General features: G+C 36.6%; 1 protein-coding gene across 1 annotated transcript in view; it reads left to right on the forward strand.

The window, feature by feature from the left end:
- The window catches only part of Csmd3 (CUB and Sushi multiple domains 3), a 1,323,831-nt gene that overhangs the window by 1,230,644 nt on the left and 70,617 nt on the right, over positions 1 to 22,570 (forward strand). Inside the window, exons 50-54 of the mRNA XM_060389430.1 lie at positions 2,754 to 2,942; positions 8,730 to 8,915; positions 9,912 to 10,106; positions 11,480 to 11,653; positions 18,076 to 18,249. Of these exons, the coding sequence (XP_060245413.1) occupies positions 2,754 to 2,942; positions 8,730 to 8,915; positions 9,912 to 10,106; positions 11,480 to 11,653; positions 18,076 to 18,249 (918 nt within the window). The remainder of the gene's footprint in view (positions 1 to 2,753; positions 2,943 to 8,729; positions 8,916 to 9,911; positions 10,107 to 11,479; positions 11,654 to 18,075; positions 18,250 to 22,570) is intronic.

Below are 22,570 nucleotides of genomic sequence, written 5' to 3' on the forward strand. Positions count from 1 at the left end.
ACAATTATAAGCAACTTATTAATTATATTACAAGTCAATTTTTTTTACATAACATCAATGGCAAATTTTGATGTAGGTATAATAAAAACACAATTTTTAGCTACTGAGAACTTTTTAGATGGTGATTATGTACATATTCCTGTTAAATGTCACAATTTGTGACACATATATTCTAAATCCAATTTGTTTATTAGTATTTACCTTCAACTTTCTCTGTCCTCAGGAGACAGTGACATTTAAAAAATTAACCATAACATGACAACTTGAATGTTCTCCAAACTATATATATGTAAAAGCAAGTTGGCATTAATTTTGGCATTTCGGAAAGATAGTTTTATTTTATTGTCAATGTTTATAATGCTGTAAGAAGTTCATCAGAAAGGAAACTGTAATGGAGAAGCAAAACAACAGCCTACAGAGTGGGAAAGGACCTTCACCAACCCTATATCCGACAGAGGGCTAATATCCAGAATACCTGAAGAACTCAAACAGTTAAACACCAACAAGTCAAGTAATCCAATTAAACTATGGAGTACAGAGCTGAACAGAGAATTCTCTATAAAGCAATATTGAATGGCAGAGATACACTAAAAAAATGTTCAATGTCCTTAGTCATCAGGCAAATGCAAATCAAAAGGACCCTGAGATTTCACCTTACATCCATCAAAATGGCTAAGACTAAAAACTCAAGTGACAACACATGCTGGAATAGATGTGGAGAAAGGAGAACCTTTCTCCATTGTTGGTGGGACTGTAAACTTGTACAACCAATTTGGAAATCAATCTCATGCTTTCTCAGACAGAAATAGCGCTTCCTCAAGATCCAGCTATAGCACTCCTACCTAGGCATATATCCAAAAGATGCTCAAGTACACAACAAGGGCATTTCCTCAGCCATGTTTATAGCTGCTTTATTTGTAATAGCCAGAAGCTGGATATCTGTCAGCAGAGGAATGGATACAGAAACTGTGGTACATTTACGCAAATACTACTCAGCAACTAAAAACAGGGAAATCATGAAATATACAGGCAAATAGCTTGAACTAGAAATGGTCATCCATAGTGAGGCAACCCAGAAGCATAAAGCATGGTATATACTCACTTTTAAGTGGATATTAGACGTGTGAAATAGGATAAACATACTAAAATCTGTACACCTAAAGAAGGAGAGCCTTAGGGAAGTTGCTCAATCCTTATGCAGAAGGGCAAAGGGACAAGATGGGAGCCTACCACAGGGCGCCTCAGGAAGACTCTACTCATCAGGATATTAAAGTGGATGCTGACAGTCAAAGGAAAACTTTGGACAGAGTAAAGGGAATCTTATGAAAGAAGGGAGAGATAGAAAGATCTAGGTCTGGAGCTCCACAAGAACAACAGAACCGAAAAACTAGGCCCAGGTGTCTCTTCTGAGATTGGACCTCCACCTAAGGACCATTCATGGAGATTACCTAAATTCCCTGCACAGATGAAGCCCATGGTGGTTTAGTCTCCAAATCGGCTCTCTACTAAGGAGAACAGGGGCTGTCTCTGACATGAACTCAGTGGCTGGCTCTTTGATCACTTCCCCCGGCGGGTGGGAGAGTAGGCTTACCAGGCCACAGAGGAAGACAATGTAGCCAGTCCTGATGAGACCTTATAGGTTAGGGTCAGATGGAAGGGAGGAGGACCTTCCTTATCCGTGGACTGGGGGAGGGGCATGGAGGAGATGAGGGAGAGAGGATGAGGGGCTGCAGCTGAGATACAAAGTGAATAAATTGTAACAAATAGAAAATTATATTAAAAAAATAAAAAGAAGTGGGAGATAAAAAGATCTGGACTGGAGAGGAGCTCCACAAGGAGACCAACAGAGCCAAAAATTTGGGGGCCAGGAGGAGCTACAGAGAGCGATACTTCAACCAAGGACCATGCAAGGAGAGGACCTAAAACCTCTGCACAGATGTAGCCCATGGCAGCTCAGTCTCCAAGTGGGTTCCCTTATTAGGGGAACTAGGATTGTCCCTGATGTGAACTCAGAGGCTGGCTCTTTGCTCACCTCTCTCTGGGGGAGGGGTTCAGCCTTATCAGGCCACAGAGGAAGAAAAAGCAGCCAGTCCTGATGAGACCTGATAGGCTAAATTCAGATAGAAGGGGAGAAAATCCTCCCCTATAAGTGGACTATAAGTGGAGGGAGAAGGGGGGGGGGGGTAGGGAAGGAGGGTATGACTGGGAGGAGAAGAGGGAGGGAACTACAGCTTGGATACAAAGTGAATAAATTGTAAAAAAATAAAAAGAAATAAAAATTTTAAAATGCTTATGAAATAGGAAGGCCCATTTTCACACCATCTAAAATTAAATTCATGACTTACTATGAAAAGGTCTCTAGAGGCAACTTAAGTGCGAAATGTCAACAAGATGCTCTACTCTTTCTCTCCCAAACTGTGACATTTAGACCTATCATGCAACAGGTCATTCAGTTTCTTGAATTTGGTTGTGTATATATAGCAAAGCTTTTGGATATCCACAAGCAACAGAAAGCATTTAAAAGCAGAGGGCATCTTAGACGACAGTAAAAATTGAGAGAGAGAGTCTAAGGACTGTAAAACATCCTTAAAGGTATGTTAGTAGACGTTTTAGAAAAAGTTAAAATGTACGATGATCAATGAAATAAATTGACTAAGTTTTAAGTAATCATTACTTACGTGGCTATTCATAAGCTTGGATGGTAAAGACTGTCTAATTGTTAACTAAGCTGTGATTATTTCTTCTTTGGAAAGCCTTCTATTGTAGTACACCAGAATCCCCACCTCATGGATACATCATCAGTCAGACAGGGGGTCAGCTGAACAGTGTGGTTCGATGGGCCTGTGATCGAGGGTTCCGGCTTGTTGGGAAAAGCAGTGCGGTGTGCAGAAAGTCCTCCTATGGCTATCATTCATGGGATGCACCAGTCCCAGCCTGCCAAGGTAAGGCATCTTACCCCCAAGCAGAAACAAACATTAACAAAAGAATAACCTTACCTTTCTAATGTTAGCATGAAATAAATATAATCACACACACACACACACACATATATATATAAGCTCAAAACACAACCTTTCCTGGGAGTAGAATATAAAGATGTAAAATTGTTTTTGAGACACACAAGATTTGATAACTTCTCCAGTTGTTACATAAACTTTGTGTCATAAGTTTTTACCTAAATATATATATTATCCACAAAATTATTACCTTATTTACTTTAGTGAAAAAAGATGGAATTTGAGTTAGTATAATGAAGATGGTCCTACGACTGGATAAGAACCTCACAGATTCTTAGCTCAAGGTGTTCATAATTATGCTCTCAAAGAAACAAGTTCATAAGAAAGAATTAATTAACTGGTAATTTTTCTCTTCTCTCGTTTTCTGACTCAGTAGGAATATAGTTCTCATTTTTTTTTATTTTTTTATCAGTTACATTTTATTAACTCTGTATCCCAGCCATGTCCCCATCCCTCATTCCCTCCCAGTCCCTCCCTCCCTCCCTCATCTCCACCGTGCCCCTTTCCAAATCCACTGATAGGGGGGACCTCCTCCCCATTCATCTGATCCTGTTTTATCAGGTATCTTCAGGACTGGCTGCAAAACCCTCCTCTGTGGCCTAACAGGACTGCTCCTCCCTTCGGGGGTGGGGAGACCAAAGAGCCAGTCATTGAGTTCCTGTTAGAAATAGTCCCTGTTCCCCTCACTTTGGGAAACCAATTGGTTACTGAGCTACCACAGGCTACATCTGAGTGGAGGTTCTAGGTTATATCCATACATGGTCCTTGGTTGAATGTCAGTCACAGAAAAGACCCTGTGCCCAGATATATTTGGTCCTTGTGGAGCTCCTATCCTTTCCCCATCAGACTAACTCCCCTTCTTTCTTATGATTCCCTGTACTCTGCCAAAGGTTTGGTCATGAGTCTTTGCTTTGAAAACACTGCTAGTTAGAGTCTTTCAGATGCGCTCAGTAGACTCCTGTCATATGTTCAATGCACATCCCATCTGTCTTTCTAAACGAGGATTGATCATCTTACCCCATGGTTCTCATTTTCTTTTGTAATTTCCAACAAAACCAAACTCTCTGTGAGCATTAAATCTTGTGATAACAAAATAACAAACTTGTTAATCAGCAAATCATCTTTTGACTAAGATGTCTTGTAAATGGTAGTAAAATTCTTGAGTTTAGATAGTATAATCAAATCAAAGTAAAATTCATTTATATAAAATAATGACAGGTAAACTAAAATTCTCTTTCCTCCCCCAAGATAGGGTTTCTCTATGTAGAACTCCTTCCAAAGACCAGGCTCTCCTCAAACTCAAAGATCTGCCTGCTGCCTCTACCTCTCCAGGCATGGGATTTATGTGTGTGCTTTCTTTGCCTGGCTTGACTTAAATTCTTAAAATATTAAATTTATCACACCATTTTCTCCATATGAAAATTAGATACACACAAATGTACATTCATGTGTACTTATTTACATATACAAATACATATAAATATATACATATATGTATTATACATTTTCTCCATTTGTAAACCAGAATACAGTGGTTTCTGTAGCAATGCTGTAGTCTCCAATGTTAAAGAGACAGAACAGTTTCAGTGGATAAATAATGAGTTGTAATTAATTTGAGAGAGATCATAGAAAAACCAACTTGTAAAATTGGATAATTAAAATTTGAAATCAAACAGCATCAAGCTAAAAATGTCTGAGAAATAGCAATTATCAAACAACTGGAGTAGCTTCTTATATTTACCTATTTAAAAATTGGTAGTTGATGGAGAAATAGCTCCCCGAGGTGTATGCAAAGACACCTGGTGTGAAAAAATTATTGCTCCTTTCTTTTATCAATGTAGAGAGCATTAACCTACCCATTATGATTCTGGGAATCATCATGCCTCCAGCAAGTTAACAGTTGAGACACTGACATCTTGCAGATTAGGTTTATCTAAGTGCATTTCACTATATGTATTTGCCTTTGACAATGACTAGTAAGAAGATATAAAATATGATATCATAGCATTTTTCTCCTAATGTTCATCTGGAAAAGAATATTTGATCTCATGTTATAACAATCATTGAAAGTAAAGTTTTATAAACTGTGTGTGTATGTCAGTGTGTGTGTGTGTGTGTGTGTGTGCAGCTGAACATATGTACTAGTAGCTTTGCATGGTACCAGGGCTGGGGTTTCTGTGGTTGTGGCCTCTGATTGGGGGCGTTCCTCTGCAAAACCTGTATGTACCACTGAACTCAGATCAACTTTCCAGACCATTACAGATACCTTAAAAGAAAATAACCTCAAACTTTCTGAAAGATTTCACTTGCTTTCTAGAGTCAATTCTATAAGCTCAATTTTAGGTAAATAATATCACATTTTCACATGGTGAATCACATTAACTTGTCATGAGTTTTTATTTAAAATTTTCTATTGTAGTAAGAAAGTTGAAGTATCATTGAAAAATGCAATTGATCTTGTAAAATTATACAGTACTTGTAGTTCAAAACTGATCTCTTGTTTTATTGAAACATTTAAAAAGATTATGTTCTAAAAGTAAGTTTGTTGGATATGCGACTTGTTTATTTGTGTATTGCTGATTATGTCACTTGGAAGAGTTATTCATGCACCACAAACTTTTAATGTCACTTCTGTTTACATTCCTCAATGAATTTTCCTTGCCTGTCAATATCCTAGACATTCTAACATTTATTTACTTCAATCTTAGTTAAACAATACAAGCAAGATACTAATAGAAAATATCCTTAGCTTTCTAGATTTGAGTTCCATTAATTGTTTTTATTTTAGAATATTGGATAGCTTTTGATACCTTGATCAGTAGAGTCTGTCAGAGGCCCTCTGTGGTAGTGTTCCTTTCCTGGTCTCCGTCTTCTCCTGCTTCTGATGTCTATCAGGTTTCCCTTCTGAATGAGGGTTGAGCATCTTCCCTAGGGTCTTCCTTGTTGTTTAGCTTCTTTAGGACTATAGATTTTAGTATGTTTATCCTATATTGTATGTCTAATAACCACTTATGAGTGAGTGTATACCATGTGTGTCTTTCGGCTTCAGGGTTACCTCACTCAAGATGATCTTTTGTAGTTCTCACCATTTGTCTGTGAGGCTGAGACTCACAGCCAAACTTTGGGCAGAATGCATGGAATTATAAAGACCTGGATAGGACAGGAACTCCAAAAGGAGAACAACAGAGCCAAAACAAACAAACAAACAAACGAACAAAAAACAAAACCCAAAGAAACCAAATCAACCAACCAACCAAACAAACAAAACCTGGGCCCTGAGGGCCCTACAGAGACTGATACCCCAACTAAGGTCCATGCATGGAGAGGACCTAAAACTCCAGCTCAGATGTAGCCCATACACTTAGTCTCCAAGTGGGTACCCTAATAAGGGGAGCAGAGGCTTTCTCTGGCATGAACTCAGTAACAGACTTTCTAATAACCGCCCCCAGGGGGGAACAGCCTTACCAGGTCACAGAGGAGGAGGATGCAGCCAGGCCTGAAATGACTTGATAGGCTAGGGTCAGATAGAAACACGTCATCCCTATCAGTGGGCTAGGGAAGGGCTATGGGGAGGAAGGCATGTGGGATTGGGAGAAGACTAGGGAGGTTGCCTAATCTAAACTACATTTATTTTACCATGACATAGATTCAACAAAGTATTTGTGTTCATGTTTGTGTTCTTATGCATGTGTGGCCTGTGTACTTTCATATATTTGTATCTGTGAGCATATATGTGTGTTTGAGCGTATGTACTCAGCAAATACCTAATCATTTTTAGGGAGTATTGGGTAAAGAGAACTTATTAAAAATTATAATTACCCACATGAATATCTGAAAAATAAATATCAGTGATCCAGATATCATGGGACTATTTCAACATAGAATTTTGAAATTATGTAAAGTAGAATATATATGTAAATATATAATTAACTATGACAATGTAAATTTGACTGTTAGCAATGTGGCAGAAAAACCAGTACTCACCTAAATATAACATATCATAGTTTAAAATTAAGCATCTCAAGTATAGTTCAGAAGGGCACTAGTTATGTCTTAGGGAATAATCTTGTGCTAATATGTATCAAACAAGTTTCATATGAACAATAGTATCTTTAGTGCATACCACACATTGGGACTATACATATAGCAAAGAAAAGGCTTTTTGGTTAATTTTATCCTTTATCTTTTATTTCTGGACAAAATATAAATGACATATTTTGGTCTCCTTATATAATATTTAGTACATATCATCATATCAAATGAATCAAGGCAAGTCAGTGTTGTGCACTGAGCGTTAGACAAACCATTATTTACCTGACTTGGATTCCCATATAGTCTTTATGAATGCTAATACAAAGATACATGGTGACAAGAAAAGCTAAGAAAAACAGCAAGCACAATATATAGAGTCACCGATTTTAATTCTTATCAGTAGAAAATAAATTATTCAAAATGTACAGCTCATAAATTTTTTTATTAAATTTTTATTTTTTATATTAATTACAATTTATTTGCTTTGTATACCAGCTGTAGCTCTCTCACTCATTCCCTCCCAATCCCCCCTCTCTCCCTCATCTGCTCCCCACCCCTCTCTAAGTCCACTGATAGAGGATGTCCTCCTCCCCTTCCATCTGACCCTAGCTTATCAGGTCTCATCAGGACTGGCAACAATGTCTTCCTCTGTGGCCTAGCTAGGCTGCTCCTGACAAAGAGCCAGCCACTGAGTTCATGTCAGAGATAGTCCCTTTTCCCCTTACCAGAGAACCCACTTGGATGCTGATCTGCCATGGCAATATCTGAGCAGGGGTTTCAGGTTATATCCATGCATGGTCCTTGGTTGGAGAATTAGTCTCAGAAAAGACCCCTGTACCCAGATATCTTTGGTCCCTGTGACGCTCCTGTCCTTTCCAGATCTTACTAACTCCCCTTTCTTTCATATGATTCTCTGTACTCTGCCCAAGGTTTGGTTATGAGTCTCAGCATCTGCTTTGATACACTGCTAGGTAGTGTCTTTCAGAGGCCCTCTATGGTTGGTTCCTGTCCTGTTTCCTGTTTTTTCTTATTTCCAATGTCCATGCCATTTGTTGCTTGTGCTTTCTCAGACATTAAGAATAGTGCTTCCTAAGGATCAAGCTATACCACTTCTAGGCATAGAACCAAAAATATGCTCAAGCTATACCACTTCTAGGCATAGAACCAAAATATGCTCAAGTATACACCAAGGACATTTGTCCATCCATGTTTGTAGCAGCTTTATTTGTAATAGCCAGAACCTGGAAACAACCCAGATGTCCTTCAATGGAAGAATGGATACAGAAATTGTGGTACATTTACACAATAGAATATTACTCAGCGATTAAAAACAAGGAAATCATGAAATTTGCAGCCAAATGGTGGGATTTAGGAAAGATCATCCTGAGTGAGGTATCCCAGAAGCAGAAAGACACACTCAGAATATACTCACTTATAAGTGGATACTAGACCTATAGGATAGGATAAGCATACTAAAATATGTACACCTAAAGAAGCTAAGCAAGAAGGAGAACCCAGGGTAAGATGAGCCATCATAAAAGGTTTTTATGATCTACTGTGAATTTCTTTTGGAAACCTGATAGTATCCCAAATAATTCTCCATGTTAGGGAGTTACAGATTTCAAGAAATTATTTCTCATTTTCTGTTTCTATAATACTGAGTATGTATAATTATTCTAGCAATTTCCTGTGGAATTCCTAAAGCCCCAACAAATGGAGGCATACTTACGACCGACTACTTGGTTGGAACTCGAGTTACCTACTTTTGCAATGACGGACACAGGCTCTCGTCTAAGGAACTCACTACGGCTACCTGCCGGTCAGATGGCACATGGAGTAATCATAACAAGACTCCTCGCTGTGTCGGTATGTCAGCACTGTGAAATCAGTATGTTATATGCCTAGAAATTTTATGTATTGTTGACTTTAGTTAATAATCCATTTGTGTTATCAAATACTAAGGACAGAAAATGGGCATTTTACTCATTTTTAAAAATTCCAAAATAAGTACCGGTTTCAAATGTGATATTTTAAGTTTATGTAACCAAGTTTTATTTATATTCTAAAATGGTGTTTGAAAGTGAATTCCCTATACAGAGCTTTTAAAACGTATATTTGTATTAATAATGTTCTATTTCAATAAATTAAGCTTTGATTTTTTTTATAAGAGCAAGCAGTGATGCTAAGATCATACATAACTTTGAGTTTAGTTAGTATATTTCTGCTTACTTACATTTAGAATATTTTCCATTGTGGTTAGCATCATAATGTACTAATGAATCCGTATAATTGAAAATTATTTTGATGAAAATGATTTAAGTAATGTCTCTTATTTCCTCTATTTCAATTACTTGTCCCATTTATTACTAACAATTCAATCTCACTATTTCATTTGAAATGAGGGTTGTTCAATTATGTGTTCTCTTTGCAAGATGCCTAGCATTATTTTTCCATATCTTAAGCAACTTTTCAATAAACAAATGTAGATACCAGAGACTTGTGCACAAAGGCCATTCTGATCAAACAAATTTCCTGAAAATTAGTTTTTCAATAAACATTTTAATAATGAGGAATGAGAGGGAGTGAAGTGACTGGGATTCTAGGTGGAAGATCAATGTATATTTGTATCTGAATTGTGTAACAGCTCATTAATTCAAGAAACTTCCAGCAGTTTCTGGGGAAAAAGGAGTAATTAATGGTTCATGTAGAAAAAAAAAGAACAGAACAATCGTCATTTTGTAGAGCACAAATGAAAATGAACTAAAGTGAAAGCCTCATAAAAGATCTAATACGTTGTGTGTATGCTTAAATGCTGGGGTGGTACTTGCCTTCCCAGAATCTATATTTTTTGGTTTTATGCAGTTGTTACATGTCCAAGTATCAATTCCTTTACTTTGGAACATGGAAGATGGAGAATTGTGAATGGATCACATTATGAGTACAAAACTAAGGTGGTTTTCAGCTGTGATCCTGGTTATCATGGACTTGGTCCTGCTTCTATTGAATGCCTTCCTAATGGTACCTGGAGTTGGAGAACTGAAAGACCATACTGCCAAAGTAAGTAGACAGGATGCTCAGCTCGCTTTAGAAGCTCTTTTCGGTTATTGCGTTTCTTGAATTAATTCTCTTTCAAAACATACCTTTGGAAAAATGAGAATGTTTTTTTCTGCCTTTGTGAGTTTTCCTCTGAGAAGGGACATCCACATGTTACCCAGGGTATCCTCAAAGTTCTGGCTATCATAAGTAGCGAAACAATGGAATTAACAAAATTATTCTCACTACACTTTAAAATTTATTAATTATGTTTAGCCAATACTATAAATAAAATAACTTATGAGATATGGATGAAAAAAATTATTGAAGCAACTAATTAATATATGTATATATATTCACAGTTTACTAAATACTCACTGGGCAGTGCTTTTAGTCATATATATAATTATATATTCATATATTATACATATTTATATAATATATTTGTAAATATATATTTCATTCTTTTAAAAATTAAAATGAATGATGTACTAATCATTTCAAACAAGTCATGAAGACTGTCAATACAAAAATGGTTTTTAGCTTAGACAATATAAAAACCCTTGTTTTCAATAACAATGCTGTATGGTGTTTATTCTTCCTGATCCTCAATGTTTTGAATAAAAACTATCACTCATTTGTAAAGTTGTTGAGATGATTTAATTTCGTGACCTATTTAAAAAAAAAACAGCTAAGATCCAGACTCACGCGAACGTAAAAACAGTATAGGACTAAAAACTATCAATGTATTTGTTTACATCTTAAAAATGGCAAGGGTCTAATAAAAACAGTCTAACTAAATGGAGTATGATTATGTGACTTTTCTTCCAATTTTCTTTACTTATTTGTTATTTGTCCCAGAGGACACATTAACTTAAAATTCATCCTTTTATGCTAAATCGAAAATCACTGGTTAAATGCAAATATGATTACTAATATTTTTAATACTGTAGTTAACAAGCTCTATTTTATCTAGGAGATATAAAAGTATATGTGGATAACATTTTCTTATAAGTTTTTGGGTGATTTAAAGTTTGTTTTCTAAATCTCTGTGCTAGCATAGGAGATTTTGGTTTCCCAGTGGCACATGATAATAAGTAGACAATAAGATAATAAGAGTAGAGTTTTAGATTTATAGTAGCTTCTGCTTAATTCATTTTTACTCAATCTCTAAAGGTAAAGGAAGATTTTTGCTATAAGCTATACTCTTTCCATCAAAAAGAATAAATATTAAATTTTATCATATCCTTTCTCTTTTCTCTAATACTCAAACTTGTTTCCCAAGTGCCATTTTCATATTTAAGAAAATCAAATCAATGATAACTCAAAATATAAGCAGCATGGTATTTTTAACAATTGAATTTTAACCATGTCTCATCTTTACTATTTTTTAAAAGTCATCTCCTGTGGAGAATTACCAACACCTCCAAATGGAAATAAAATTGGAACTCAAACTTCCTATGGCTCCACAGCCATCTTCACTTGTGACTCCGGATTCATGCTTGTGGGCTCTGCTGTAAGGGAATGCCTTTCCTCTGGTCTGTGGAGTGGATCAGAAACCAGATGTCTAGGTATGGGTTATAACTCACTTTACCTTTCCTTTCAGCCGGCACACATAAGAGGAAAGTGATCTTATTCCCTAACACAAGGTGGCAAATTTTGATTTATTTATGAAAAGTTAAAAATTGGAAGAGGCTGATTAGTAATCCATTGTATAAACAAATAAAACTGCTACAAACATACATGGGCAAATGTCCTTTTTGATTATATGCCCAGGAGTGGTATAGCAGGATCTTGAGGTCACACTATTCCTGATTTTCTGAGAAAGCATCAGATTGATTCTAAAGTGGTTGTGCAAATTTGCATTCTCACCAGAAACTGAAGAGGGTTTCTCCACATCCTCTCCAGCATGTGTCATCCGTTGAGTTTTTGATCTTAGCTATTCTCATGGCTGTGAGGTGGAATCTCAGGCTCATTTTGATTTGTACTTCCCTGGTGACTAAGGGTGTTGAGCATTTCTTTAAGTATTTCTCTGTCATTTGATATTCCTCTGTTGATAATTCTTTGTTTAGCTCTGTACCCCATTTTTAACTAATTACTTGTTTTATTAGTGTTTAACTTCTTGAGTTCTTTACATATTATGGAAATTAGCCCTCTGTCAGAAATAGGATTGGCAAAGATCTTTCTTCAGTCTGTAGGCTTTCGTTTTGTTCTGTTGACAGTGTCCTTTGTTGAACAGAAACTTTTAAGTTTCATGAGGTCCCATTTATTGGTTGTTGATCTGAGAACCTGAGCTGTTGGTGTTCTGTTCAGGAAGTTTATCTCCTGTGCTAACAGGTTCAAGTCTCTTCCCCACTTTTTCTTTTAACAGATTTAGTGTGTTAGGTTTTATGGTGAGGTGTTTGATACACTTGGGCTCTAATTTAATTGGGTAGGGTAATAATTATGGATCTATTTACATTTTCTATATGTAGACATCTGGTTAGACCAGCACTATTTGTTGAAGATGCTATCTTTTTTCCATTTTATGGTTTTGGCTTCTTTGTCAAAAATCAAGTATTCATAGGTGTGAGAATTTATTTCTGGATATTTGATTCAATTCCATTGATCCACAAGTGTTTTTCTATGCCAGTACCATGCACAATGTAATACTACTCAGCAATTAAAAACAAGGAAATCATGACATTTACAGGCAAGTGGATGTTACTAGAAAAAGATCATCCTGAGTAAGGTAATCCAGAAGCAGAAACACACATGGTATATACTCACTTATAAGTGGATATTAGACATATAATACAGGATTAAACATACTAAAATCTATAGTCTTAAAAAGGCTAAATAACAAGGAGGATCTAAGTGAAGAGGCTTAATCCTTATTCTGAAGGGCAAACAGGACAGACGTCTGAAGTAGAAGATAGGAAAGAATACAGTAGCCTTCCACAGAGGGCCTCTGTAGGACTCTACCCATCAGAGTATTGAAGCAGATGCTGAGACTCATAGCCAAACTTTGGGCAGAGTGCAGGGAATCTTTTCGAATCTTTTAGAAAGACCTGGATGGGACAGGAGCTCCACAAGGAGACCAAAAGAACCAAAAAATCTGGGCCTAGGGGTCCCTGCAGAGACCAATGAATCAACTAATGACAGTGCATGGAGAGGATCAAGAACCCATGCTCAGATGTAGCCCAGGGGGAAATCATTCTCCTTGGGAGTTTCCTAATAAGGGGAGCAGGGGCAGTCACTGGCATGAACTTGGTTGCCTGCCCTTTGATCGCCTCCTCCTGGTGAGGAGGCCTAACCATGCCACAGAGAAAGAGGGTCCAGACAGTCCTGATGAGACCTGATAGACTAGGGTCAGATAGTGGAGGAGGAGGAGGAGGACCTACCTTATAAGTGGAATAGGGGAGGGACATACGGAGTAAGAAGGAGAGAGGGTGGGACAAGTAGGAGATGAGGGAGGAGGCTAGAGCTAGGATACAAAGTAAATAAATTGTAATAAATAATAATAATGAATTTAAAAAATCTCAAGGGGCTTAATCCTAATCCCGCTCATGATAGAAAAGGTTTGAATCACTCAGCTTCTCTCTCTACATATATATATATAGAACTTTATTTTTTATTTTTTACAATTTATTTACTTTATATCCCGATTGTATCCCCCTCCTTCATCTCCATATCCTATCCTCCCTCCTTCTTGCCTTCTATCTCCCTCCCTTGGTCCAGTGAAAGGGGGATTTTTCCTCCCCTTCTATCTGAGCCTAGTCTATCTAGTCTAGTCAGGACTTTCTCCCTGTGCTGTCAAGGATGCCCACCAGGGGGAAGTTATCAAAGAGCAGGCAACAGAGTTCAGGTCTGAGACAACTACTGCTTTCCTTACTAGGAAACCCACATGGAGACTGAGCTCCATATGGGCTACATCTGAGCAGGGGGTCTAGGTCCTCTCTAAGTATGGTCATTGGTTGATACATCAGTCTCTGCAGGAACCCTTGGGCCCAGATTTGTTGGTTTTGTAAATACAAAAGTAAAGGACTCTGAGATTCCATCTTACACCTGTCAGAATGGCTAAAATAAAAAACTCAAGTGACAACACATGCTGGAGAAGATGTGTTAGGGTTCCCCTAACCCTGCTCCATTCTTAGTGGGAATTCAAACTTGTGCAGCCAATCTGGAAATGAATCTGGCGCTTTCTCTGAAAATGGGAAAAGCACTCTCTCAAGACCCAGCTATACCACTCTTGGACATATACCAGAAGATGTTCACCATACACAGGCTATGTTCATAGCAGCTTTATTTGTAATAGTCAGAATGTGGATACTACCTAGATGTCCCTCAATGGAAGAATGGATAGAGAAATTGTAGTACATTTACATAATGGAATACTACTCAGCTATTAAAAACAAGGAAATCATGAAACTTGCAGGCAAGTAGCAAAGATCAGCCTGACTGAGGTAACCCAGAACCAGAAAAATGCTCATGGTATATACTCACTTATAAGTGGATACTAGGATAATATAATAGTAGGAATATATAATATAAGTTAAACATGCTAAAATCTACAGACCTAAAGAAACTAAATAACAAGGAGGATTCTAGGGAGAATGCTGAATTTTCATCATGATGGCGAAGAAGATAGACACCAGAAGCATTGGAAGACAGGGAACAGGATGGGGACCTTCAATAGAAGTCCCCGGAAAGACCCCAGCAGGGAATCGAAGCTGATGCAGTGACTCACAGCCAAACTTTGGGCAGAGCGCAGCAAGTCTTATGGAAGTGTGGAAGGATAGAAGAACCAGGAAAGGTCAGCTCAGATTTCTAAGGAGACTCTTATATCATTGAGGAGATATATTATTTCTATGGTAAAAAGAAAATGGTTATAAGCAATTATTGGCAACATACAAGCTTGATTAACACTGGCTAGTTCATTCTAAGCTATGATCAGTTCTCCTTTCTAGGTATTGCTTAGGGTGAGGACTAAGGCTGAAAAGCAAATCTATATTTCAATCTTCTCCACTTTTTTATTTATAAGATACAACATGTTTGATACTACTACTCTAATAAAGCCACTAAAATTTACTTTTTGAAGATGGATCTAGGCAATGGGATTTCTTTTCAACCTTAGAGCTTTCTCAAAATTTTTTCAGAAAAAAACCCTAAACTATTATCGATTTCCTTCTATCATGAAAATAATATTATGTTTATCCCTTGCCCCCACCTTTAAAACTTTAGTAACTTCCTTGATATTAAGAGAGTACTATGATTTGTTTGTTTTATTCATTATCCAAAATTATTTCAGTTTATTACATAAAATCTTTTTCAAAATTATTTATTTATTACAATTTATTCACTTTGTATCCACACTGCAACCCCTCCCTCATCTCCTCCCAGTTCCACCCACCCTCCCTCTTCTCCTATGCCCTTTTCCTAGTCCCCTGATAGGGGAGGACCTCCTCCCCTTCTCTCTGAAATAATGTTTATTCATTTGTTGGATTTTTTTAATGTGTTAATTTTAATGCTGCTTCAGAATTTATACTCTTAAAAATGCTAAGGGATAGGAGCACCACAAGACCAACAAAGCCATCTAACCTGGGTCCAGGGTTGCTTGTGGAGACTGATATGCCTACAAAGGACTGTACTAAGACGGACATAAGCTCTTGACAGATATGTAGCTAATGGGCAGCTTGGTCTTTATGTGGGTTCTCTAGTAAGGGGAGCAGGGACTGTCTCTGACATGGACTTTGTTGTCTGCTATTTCATCACTTCATCCTGGTGTGGCTGCCTCAACCGGCCACGGGTGAAGAGCTCAATCCTGATGAAACTTGAAGTGCTGGGGTGGATTGATACAGTGATTTTATTTTCTACATCTCAGTGATTTGTGTGGGCTTCAGAACTGGGAGAACAATCAACAACAGATGCTCACATGTCCCTGTTCCATTATATAACTAGCCCTTGTCATATTTGTTTATCAGTTTTTAAAAGCTTGACAATATATTTCCTCAATGAAAGTTAAAGTGAAGCATGTAAATCAACATTAAACATCTTAGCATCTGTGTTATTAGCTAGAAATAAATATTTATTTATGGTTCTTGCTTTATTTTTCATTTTTTCCTTTTAGATAAGGTCTCTCTCTGTAAATCCACCCACCTCTGCCTGCAGATTGATACTATTAAAGACATGTGCCCTCCTGTCCACATGTCCTTCTGCTTTTATTTTGTTAAAAAGAATATATGTCATGAAATATATACATTATTATAGGAATTGTTATATAAATTTTCCAATGTGTATTTGCATCAGTATAAAGCAGAATTTTGCCAATGATTCAGTTTCTTTTCTTTTTTTAATTATTTTTTAATTTTTCATATTAGTTACAGTTTATTAACTTTGTATCCCAGCTGTAACCCCCTGCCTCATTTCCTCCCAACCCTACCCTCCCTCCCTCATCTCCTCCCATGTCCCTCTCCAAGTCCACTGATAAGGGAGGTCCTCATCCCCTTCCATCTGACCCTAGCTTGTCAGGTCTCATTGGGACAAGCTGCAATGTCCTCCTCTGTGGCTTGGTAAGGCTGCTCCCCAAGCAGGGGGAGGTGATCAAAGAGCCAGCCACTGAGTTCATGTCAGAGACAGTCTCTGTTCCCATTACTAGGGAACCCACTTCTGAGCTGCCATGGGCTACCTCTGTCCAGGGGTTCTAGGTTATCTCCATGCATGGTCCTTGGTTGGAGTATCAGTCTCAGAAAAGACCCCTGTGCCCAGATTATTTGGATCTATTTTTCTCTTTGTGGAGCTCCTGTCCCCTCCAGGTCTTTCTATCTCCCCTTCTTTCATAAGATTCCCTGCACTCTGCCCAAAGTTTGACTATGAGTGTCAGCGTCTGCTTTGGTACCCTGCTTGGTAGAGTCTTTCAAAGGCCCTCTGTGGTAGGCTTCTGTCCTGTTCCCTGTTTTTTTCCCTATTCTGATGAGCATAAGTTTTCAACTTTGTTAAAAACACACCTTGATTTGTCTCCTTTCATTTTTGGTTATCATCTGCTTTCAGCTTAGGGATCTTGCCCTCAACTATTAATCAAAAATACTTTTTCCCAGGTTGTTTTCTAGGTTTCTAATTTGATATATTATGCCTGTGCTTTAAATTGCCATATTTATCATGAATTAAGATGGTTTATTTTACTCTTCTAGAATGATGATCTACAGTGTTTGTTTTAAAAAATTAATAAGAAAGATTGGTATCATTTTGCTAAGTTTCCTAAGTTTTAGTGTTAGTAAAACTCAGCTGGGAGTGGCTTTGCCGCACTAGATCTATATGGGAAGTTTGACATGTACTGGTATTAATCAGGTGATCTCTGACCAGTGCATATCTATTTGAATAGTTTGTTTTCCTTAAAAGCTTTCAACAGCAACTTTATAGTTTTAGCACAGAGCTATTATGTGTTTATTGATAAATTCAGAATTTTTTTAACTACTTGTGAAATAAATACTCTTTCAAATGTTGGAATGTAGTGAATAAAAGAGAGCCATCAATTAAAATATTTCTCTAGCATTTTTTCAAGCTTGCTAAATTCATTCATTAGTTTAAAATTTTTCTAAAATTACAGTTATATACATATAAAATGTAATTTGACTATACATTGTTCGGCTTTTTTGTTTCTCAATTCTTTGCCTCTTTTCTTTCATTACTGTGTATTTTGTATATAATAGTTCTGTAAGGTGAATATAAAGCTTTTTTTCTTTTCCATTTTAATTGTTAAAATACATTGTTATAAAGATTATAATATCCTTCTATGTTATAAATCCTGTAGACCTTGTACTGGTGCATCTTTATTATTCTTAGGAATAATGGTTTCTACTTTTTCTGTAACTAAGTTTGGTTAGAATTGAAACAATTATACTGCTATTTTAGAAGAAATTTCACTAATGATTACATCACTAAGTAATATTTATTTATTGTTTTCTTTTTTTATTTCAGAAATTAACTTAAATATTTTCTTTCTAACAAATTTCAGCGGGTCACTGTGGAATTCCAGAACTCATTGTGAATGGGCAAGTCATTGGAGAAAATTATGGATACAGAGACACAGTTGTATATCAGTGTAATCCGGGCTTTCGTTTGATTGGCTCTTCTGTGAGGATTTGTCAGCAGGATCACAATTGGTCTGGTCAGCTCCCATCCTGTGTGCGTAAGTAAGCATGGAAAAGACATTAGGTCCTCTTGTACTCTGAAATAGTCAATCAATCATACTTTTTTCTAAACAAGATTATATATATATATATATATATATATATATACATGTATACATCATATATATACATAGTTATATAGCGATAATCTATATATAACTATATAAAGATGACAATGTAAACTAAATGTATAGTCATTTCATGTATACTGTTATTCAGTAGTCAGACACAGTCATATAACACTATGAATGAGGAACATGTGAAAAACATTGTTATTACTTCTATTTTCACAAGGACACAATATAACTTCAGAACCTCACCATTTAAGGTAAATATTATAAGTGAACACTTGTGTGTGGATGGCATATTCTCAATGTGTTTCTAATATAAGGATTTCAAGTTGTTGACACCGCTGTGTAATAATGTCAACACTCTTGTGATGTGAGACTACAAAGCTTTTTTCTAGTGTAAATTCTTCTGGTAAATGTGTGTTAGTAATTAGTATGCTATAGCCAGCTCATCAGATCATATCCCGGTGAAATGTAATTAGTGGAGAAAACAATCAGACTTCATATGGAGTGCCATTGTACTGATGTCAGACTCACTGCTAATTATGTCAGCTAATTCAAGTAGCTTACTCTTTCAGAACTCTGTTCTATGGACAGTTAAAAGGGTTACTATTTTTTCTGTATTCTCAGAAGTTATCATATTCTTAAATATATTGATATAATAAATATGAAGAATGAATGTTTTGATCATAGGCTGTGATAAGTGATTAAAATAGCTTAATCTATTAGGAAGTTTGTTATAGCCCTATTTCCAATGTTTTTTTTAATACAAATACAATTTTTTGGCTATACATACTTATTTAAAATTTTAAGATATTTAAATTTATATTTCAAGGAAAGTACTTGGCATTTTAACAAGTCTTTTGATGAATTTATGTATAAATTAATACATTAAAATATAATAAAGCTAGAAAGATGGTTTAGTGTTTAAGTGTGCTGGTTTCTTTTTTAGAGAACCAGCGTTTTATTTCTTGTAAACACATGGTAGCCTCACAACCATCTGCAACCACCACATTCAGGATATCTGGCTCTGTAGCTTTTGTGAATACTATATGCATGCATTACACAGACATATGTAAAGGCAAAACACCCTACCATATAAAATAAAAAAAAAAATTAAAAATAAAGTGGATTTTGAAATTATTTTTATTTTATTTTAATTCCTTAAATAGTTATATCTGTGCTTTAAAGTTATAAGAAATCTGTTCCCATACATGCAGTATGAATTTGATCATGCTGCTGTCACTTCTTTATTTATTTTAATGATGAGAAAGCATAGCAACTTCAAGACGGAGGAAGAAATGGAAGGCGTCCTGGGTGTTGAACACTTGTGGAAAGGGTCTGAAGAACTCAGAATCAGGAAAGAGAGAGCGGCATAGTGTGACTTGGTGTAATGCAACGTGTGTGTGTGTGTGTGTGTGTGTGTCTAAGGATGAAACTGAGAGCATTTTGTATAATAGGCAAGTGTTGTCACGTAGGCAACACATGCTTCCTTTGCACAATACTATCCTCTGTTATCGTCTCTACGTCAGTCAGGGTAAAGGTTTAAGTCAGACTGCTTCTGTGAAGCAGAGTATAAAGTAAAAAACTATTTTTTCCCAATTCCTCATAACCACCTGTGTTTGGACAATTTTCTGTCCCATGTATTCTGTTTTTGTTTTTTTGTTTTTTTTGTTTTTTGTTTTTTGGTTTTTTTTCAAAGAAAACAATCTTCTCCCCGTCTCAGCTCCCTTTATAGCATTATAGCTGGTTATTGGAGATGAACTTGTCTCCATCAACCATATTTTCTTCTCTAGATTTCTTCTAGCTTTGAGTATCGCATATTTATTATCATTGCCACATAAAAAGTAAAGGTATAGCTTAATAAGGATCATTCTATTGATTTTTCTTATTATCATCAATCTGTAGGTGTTTATAAAGTGATATTGTAATTTATTTTATTCTTTATCTATATATCTTTTAATTTCTCCTAATATTTTTAATTACCTACATTAGGAGAAGACAGGGACAGGAAAGGCGTCTTCCGTAGAGGGCCTCTGAAAGACAATGCTTGGCAGGTTGTTGAAGCAGATGCTGAGAACCATAGCCAAACTTTGAGCAAAGTGCAGGGACTCTTATGGAAGAAGAGGCAGATAGAAAGACCTGGAGGGGACAGGAGCTCTACAAGGAGACCAACAGAGACAAAAAATTCTGGTCTGAAGGGGCCTGAAGAGAGTGATGAATCAACCAAGGATCATGCATGGAGAGGTCCTAGACCCTCCTTCTCAGATGTAGCCCATGGGCAGCTTAGTCTCCATGTCGGTTCTCCAGTAAGGGGAGCAGGGACTGTCTCTGACATGGGCTCAGTGGCCAGCTCTTTGATCAGCTCCCTACTGAGGTGTCCTTACCAGGCCACAGAGAGAGGATACAGACAGTCCTGGTGAAACCTGATAGGGTAGGGTCAGATAATAGGAGAGTGGAATCTCCCATATCAGTGGACTAGGGGAGGGACATAGGGGAGGAAGAGGAAAGGAGGATTAGACCCAAGAAGAGATGAGGGAGGGCCCTACAGTTGGGATACAGAGTGAATAAATTGTAATCAATAATAATAATAATGAAAAATAAATTTAAAAAGAAAAATATTTTAAAATATTGTTTAATAGATGGCAGTCTATTAAACATCAACATTGTTTAGAAGTGATATTGTAGGATATAAATATGTTATGGAAGTTTTAGAGAAATAATTCTTTAATCATTGACTAAGTAATATTTATGAATTATATCATTATCACTTTCTAGTCAATAGAAATCTTATAAGAAGTGCCTTTGATTATTGAGGTTTTCAATAAGAAAGGGTATATTAGACAATCACCTTCTTAAGTACTTATACACAGACACACATACACACTTATACCACGGGTGGGTAACATAGGGAGAAGAATATTTGGCGTGGGCCTGTCCTAGATTTTTTATTTTTCATCCAAATCCAAGCCTGACCAAGAAATGTTACAATTTTTCTGCTTGAATGATTAACTGGAAATGAATATAGGCCCTTGGGGGCAACTGGTTTATGTAATGATAATTTTAAACAAGAATAAGATGGAGTTAAATTTCCGAGTGACTAGGTTGGCATTAACAATGCATTTTAAAAATAATTGCTCCTGGGTCATATAGAAAGTACTAAAAGTAGCGGTGGTCTTTTCTGTGCCCAATTATGAAGCATCGTTACTGGGCTGCTCTGACTAACTCAGCGAGCTGACATAGTAAAACGCTTTCTAGAAACGCAGTGTTTGGGGAAATCCAGCACCACATAGAATTAATTCAAGGACCAAGGCATAAAAGGGATCTAAATAATTCTACTGAGCATATAATTTTCAAGTAATTAAATAATATCCAGGAAGACTAATGGGATTGGCGGATGTCAGCAGTGTTTATTTCAAAACATGATTGAAACTTTTAGGGCAGCAGCATGTGGTCTTCCCTGTTTTCCACATTAACTAGACCTATTAAAACCACAGCACCTTTCACTACCAATTTTAGTGATTTTTCTTTTAAATAATACCAAAACAACTATTCCAAAATTATATTGAAAAATGAACACATATACCCGAGCCTTTAAAATTAGTAATTAAAGTTAATCTTTGTCACTTGTTATTTGCTACAGGCATCTAGAGACGGAAACTCCTGTCATTACAGGTTTTTTTCATTTTGGTATTATGTGAGGATATATAAGAAGAGTAACAACTTAAAAAACTGTATAGAATAAACTAAGAACATGAAGCATTAAACATATAGCACATTATTGATGCTGCCATAAATTACTGGCTGGAGAGATGATTTGTGGTTAAAAGTGCTTGTTGCACAACCCTGAAGAGCTGAGTTCTGGTCCTCGTACCTATGTAACTATAAAGATGCAGTCTCTCCTGAGTCTGTAACCCCAAGTTTACGTAGGGACAGAGGATGGCTAGGTATAACAGGCTGCCAGCCTGGTCAAAACAGTTGAGCTCCAGATGCAGGGAATATGGTGTGCACTGATAGAGGAAGGCAGCCAACACCCTTTTGTGGCCTCTGTGCATTCACCTGAGCACACATGTGCAAATACACAAAATGCACATCACACACACACACACACACACTCACACACAAATTAGAAAAGCAGTGTGTTAAAAGCACACCATCTTTTTTTTTTAATGATTTCAGTAAAACAGAAAAATACATTAGTAATATATATTGGGAAAGCATTTCTAACAAGATAAAAAATTCACAAGTCACA

The sequence above is a fragment of the Meriones unguiculatus genome, chromosome 8 (genome assembly GCF_030254825.1).
Source record: "Meriones unguiculatus strain TT.TT164.6M chromosome 8, Bangor_MerUng_6.1, whole genome shotgun sequence".
NCBI lineage: Eukaryota > Metazoa > Chordata > Mammalia > Rodentia > Muridae > Meriones > Meriones unguiculatus.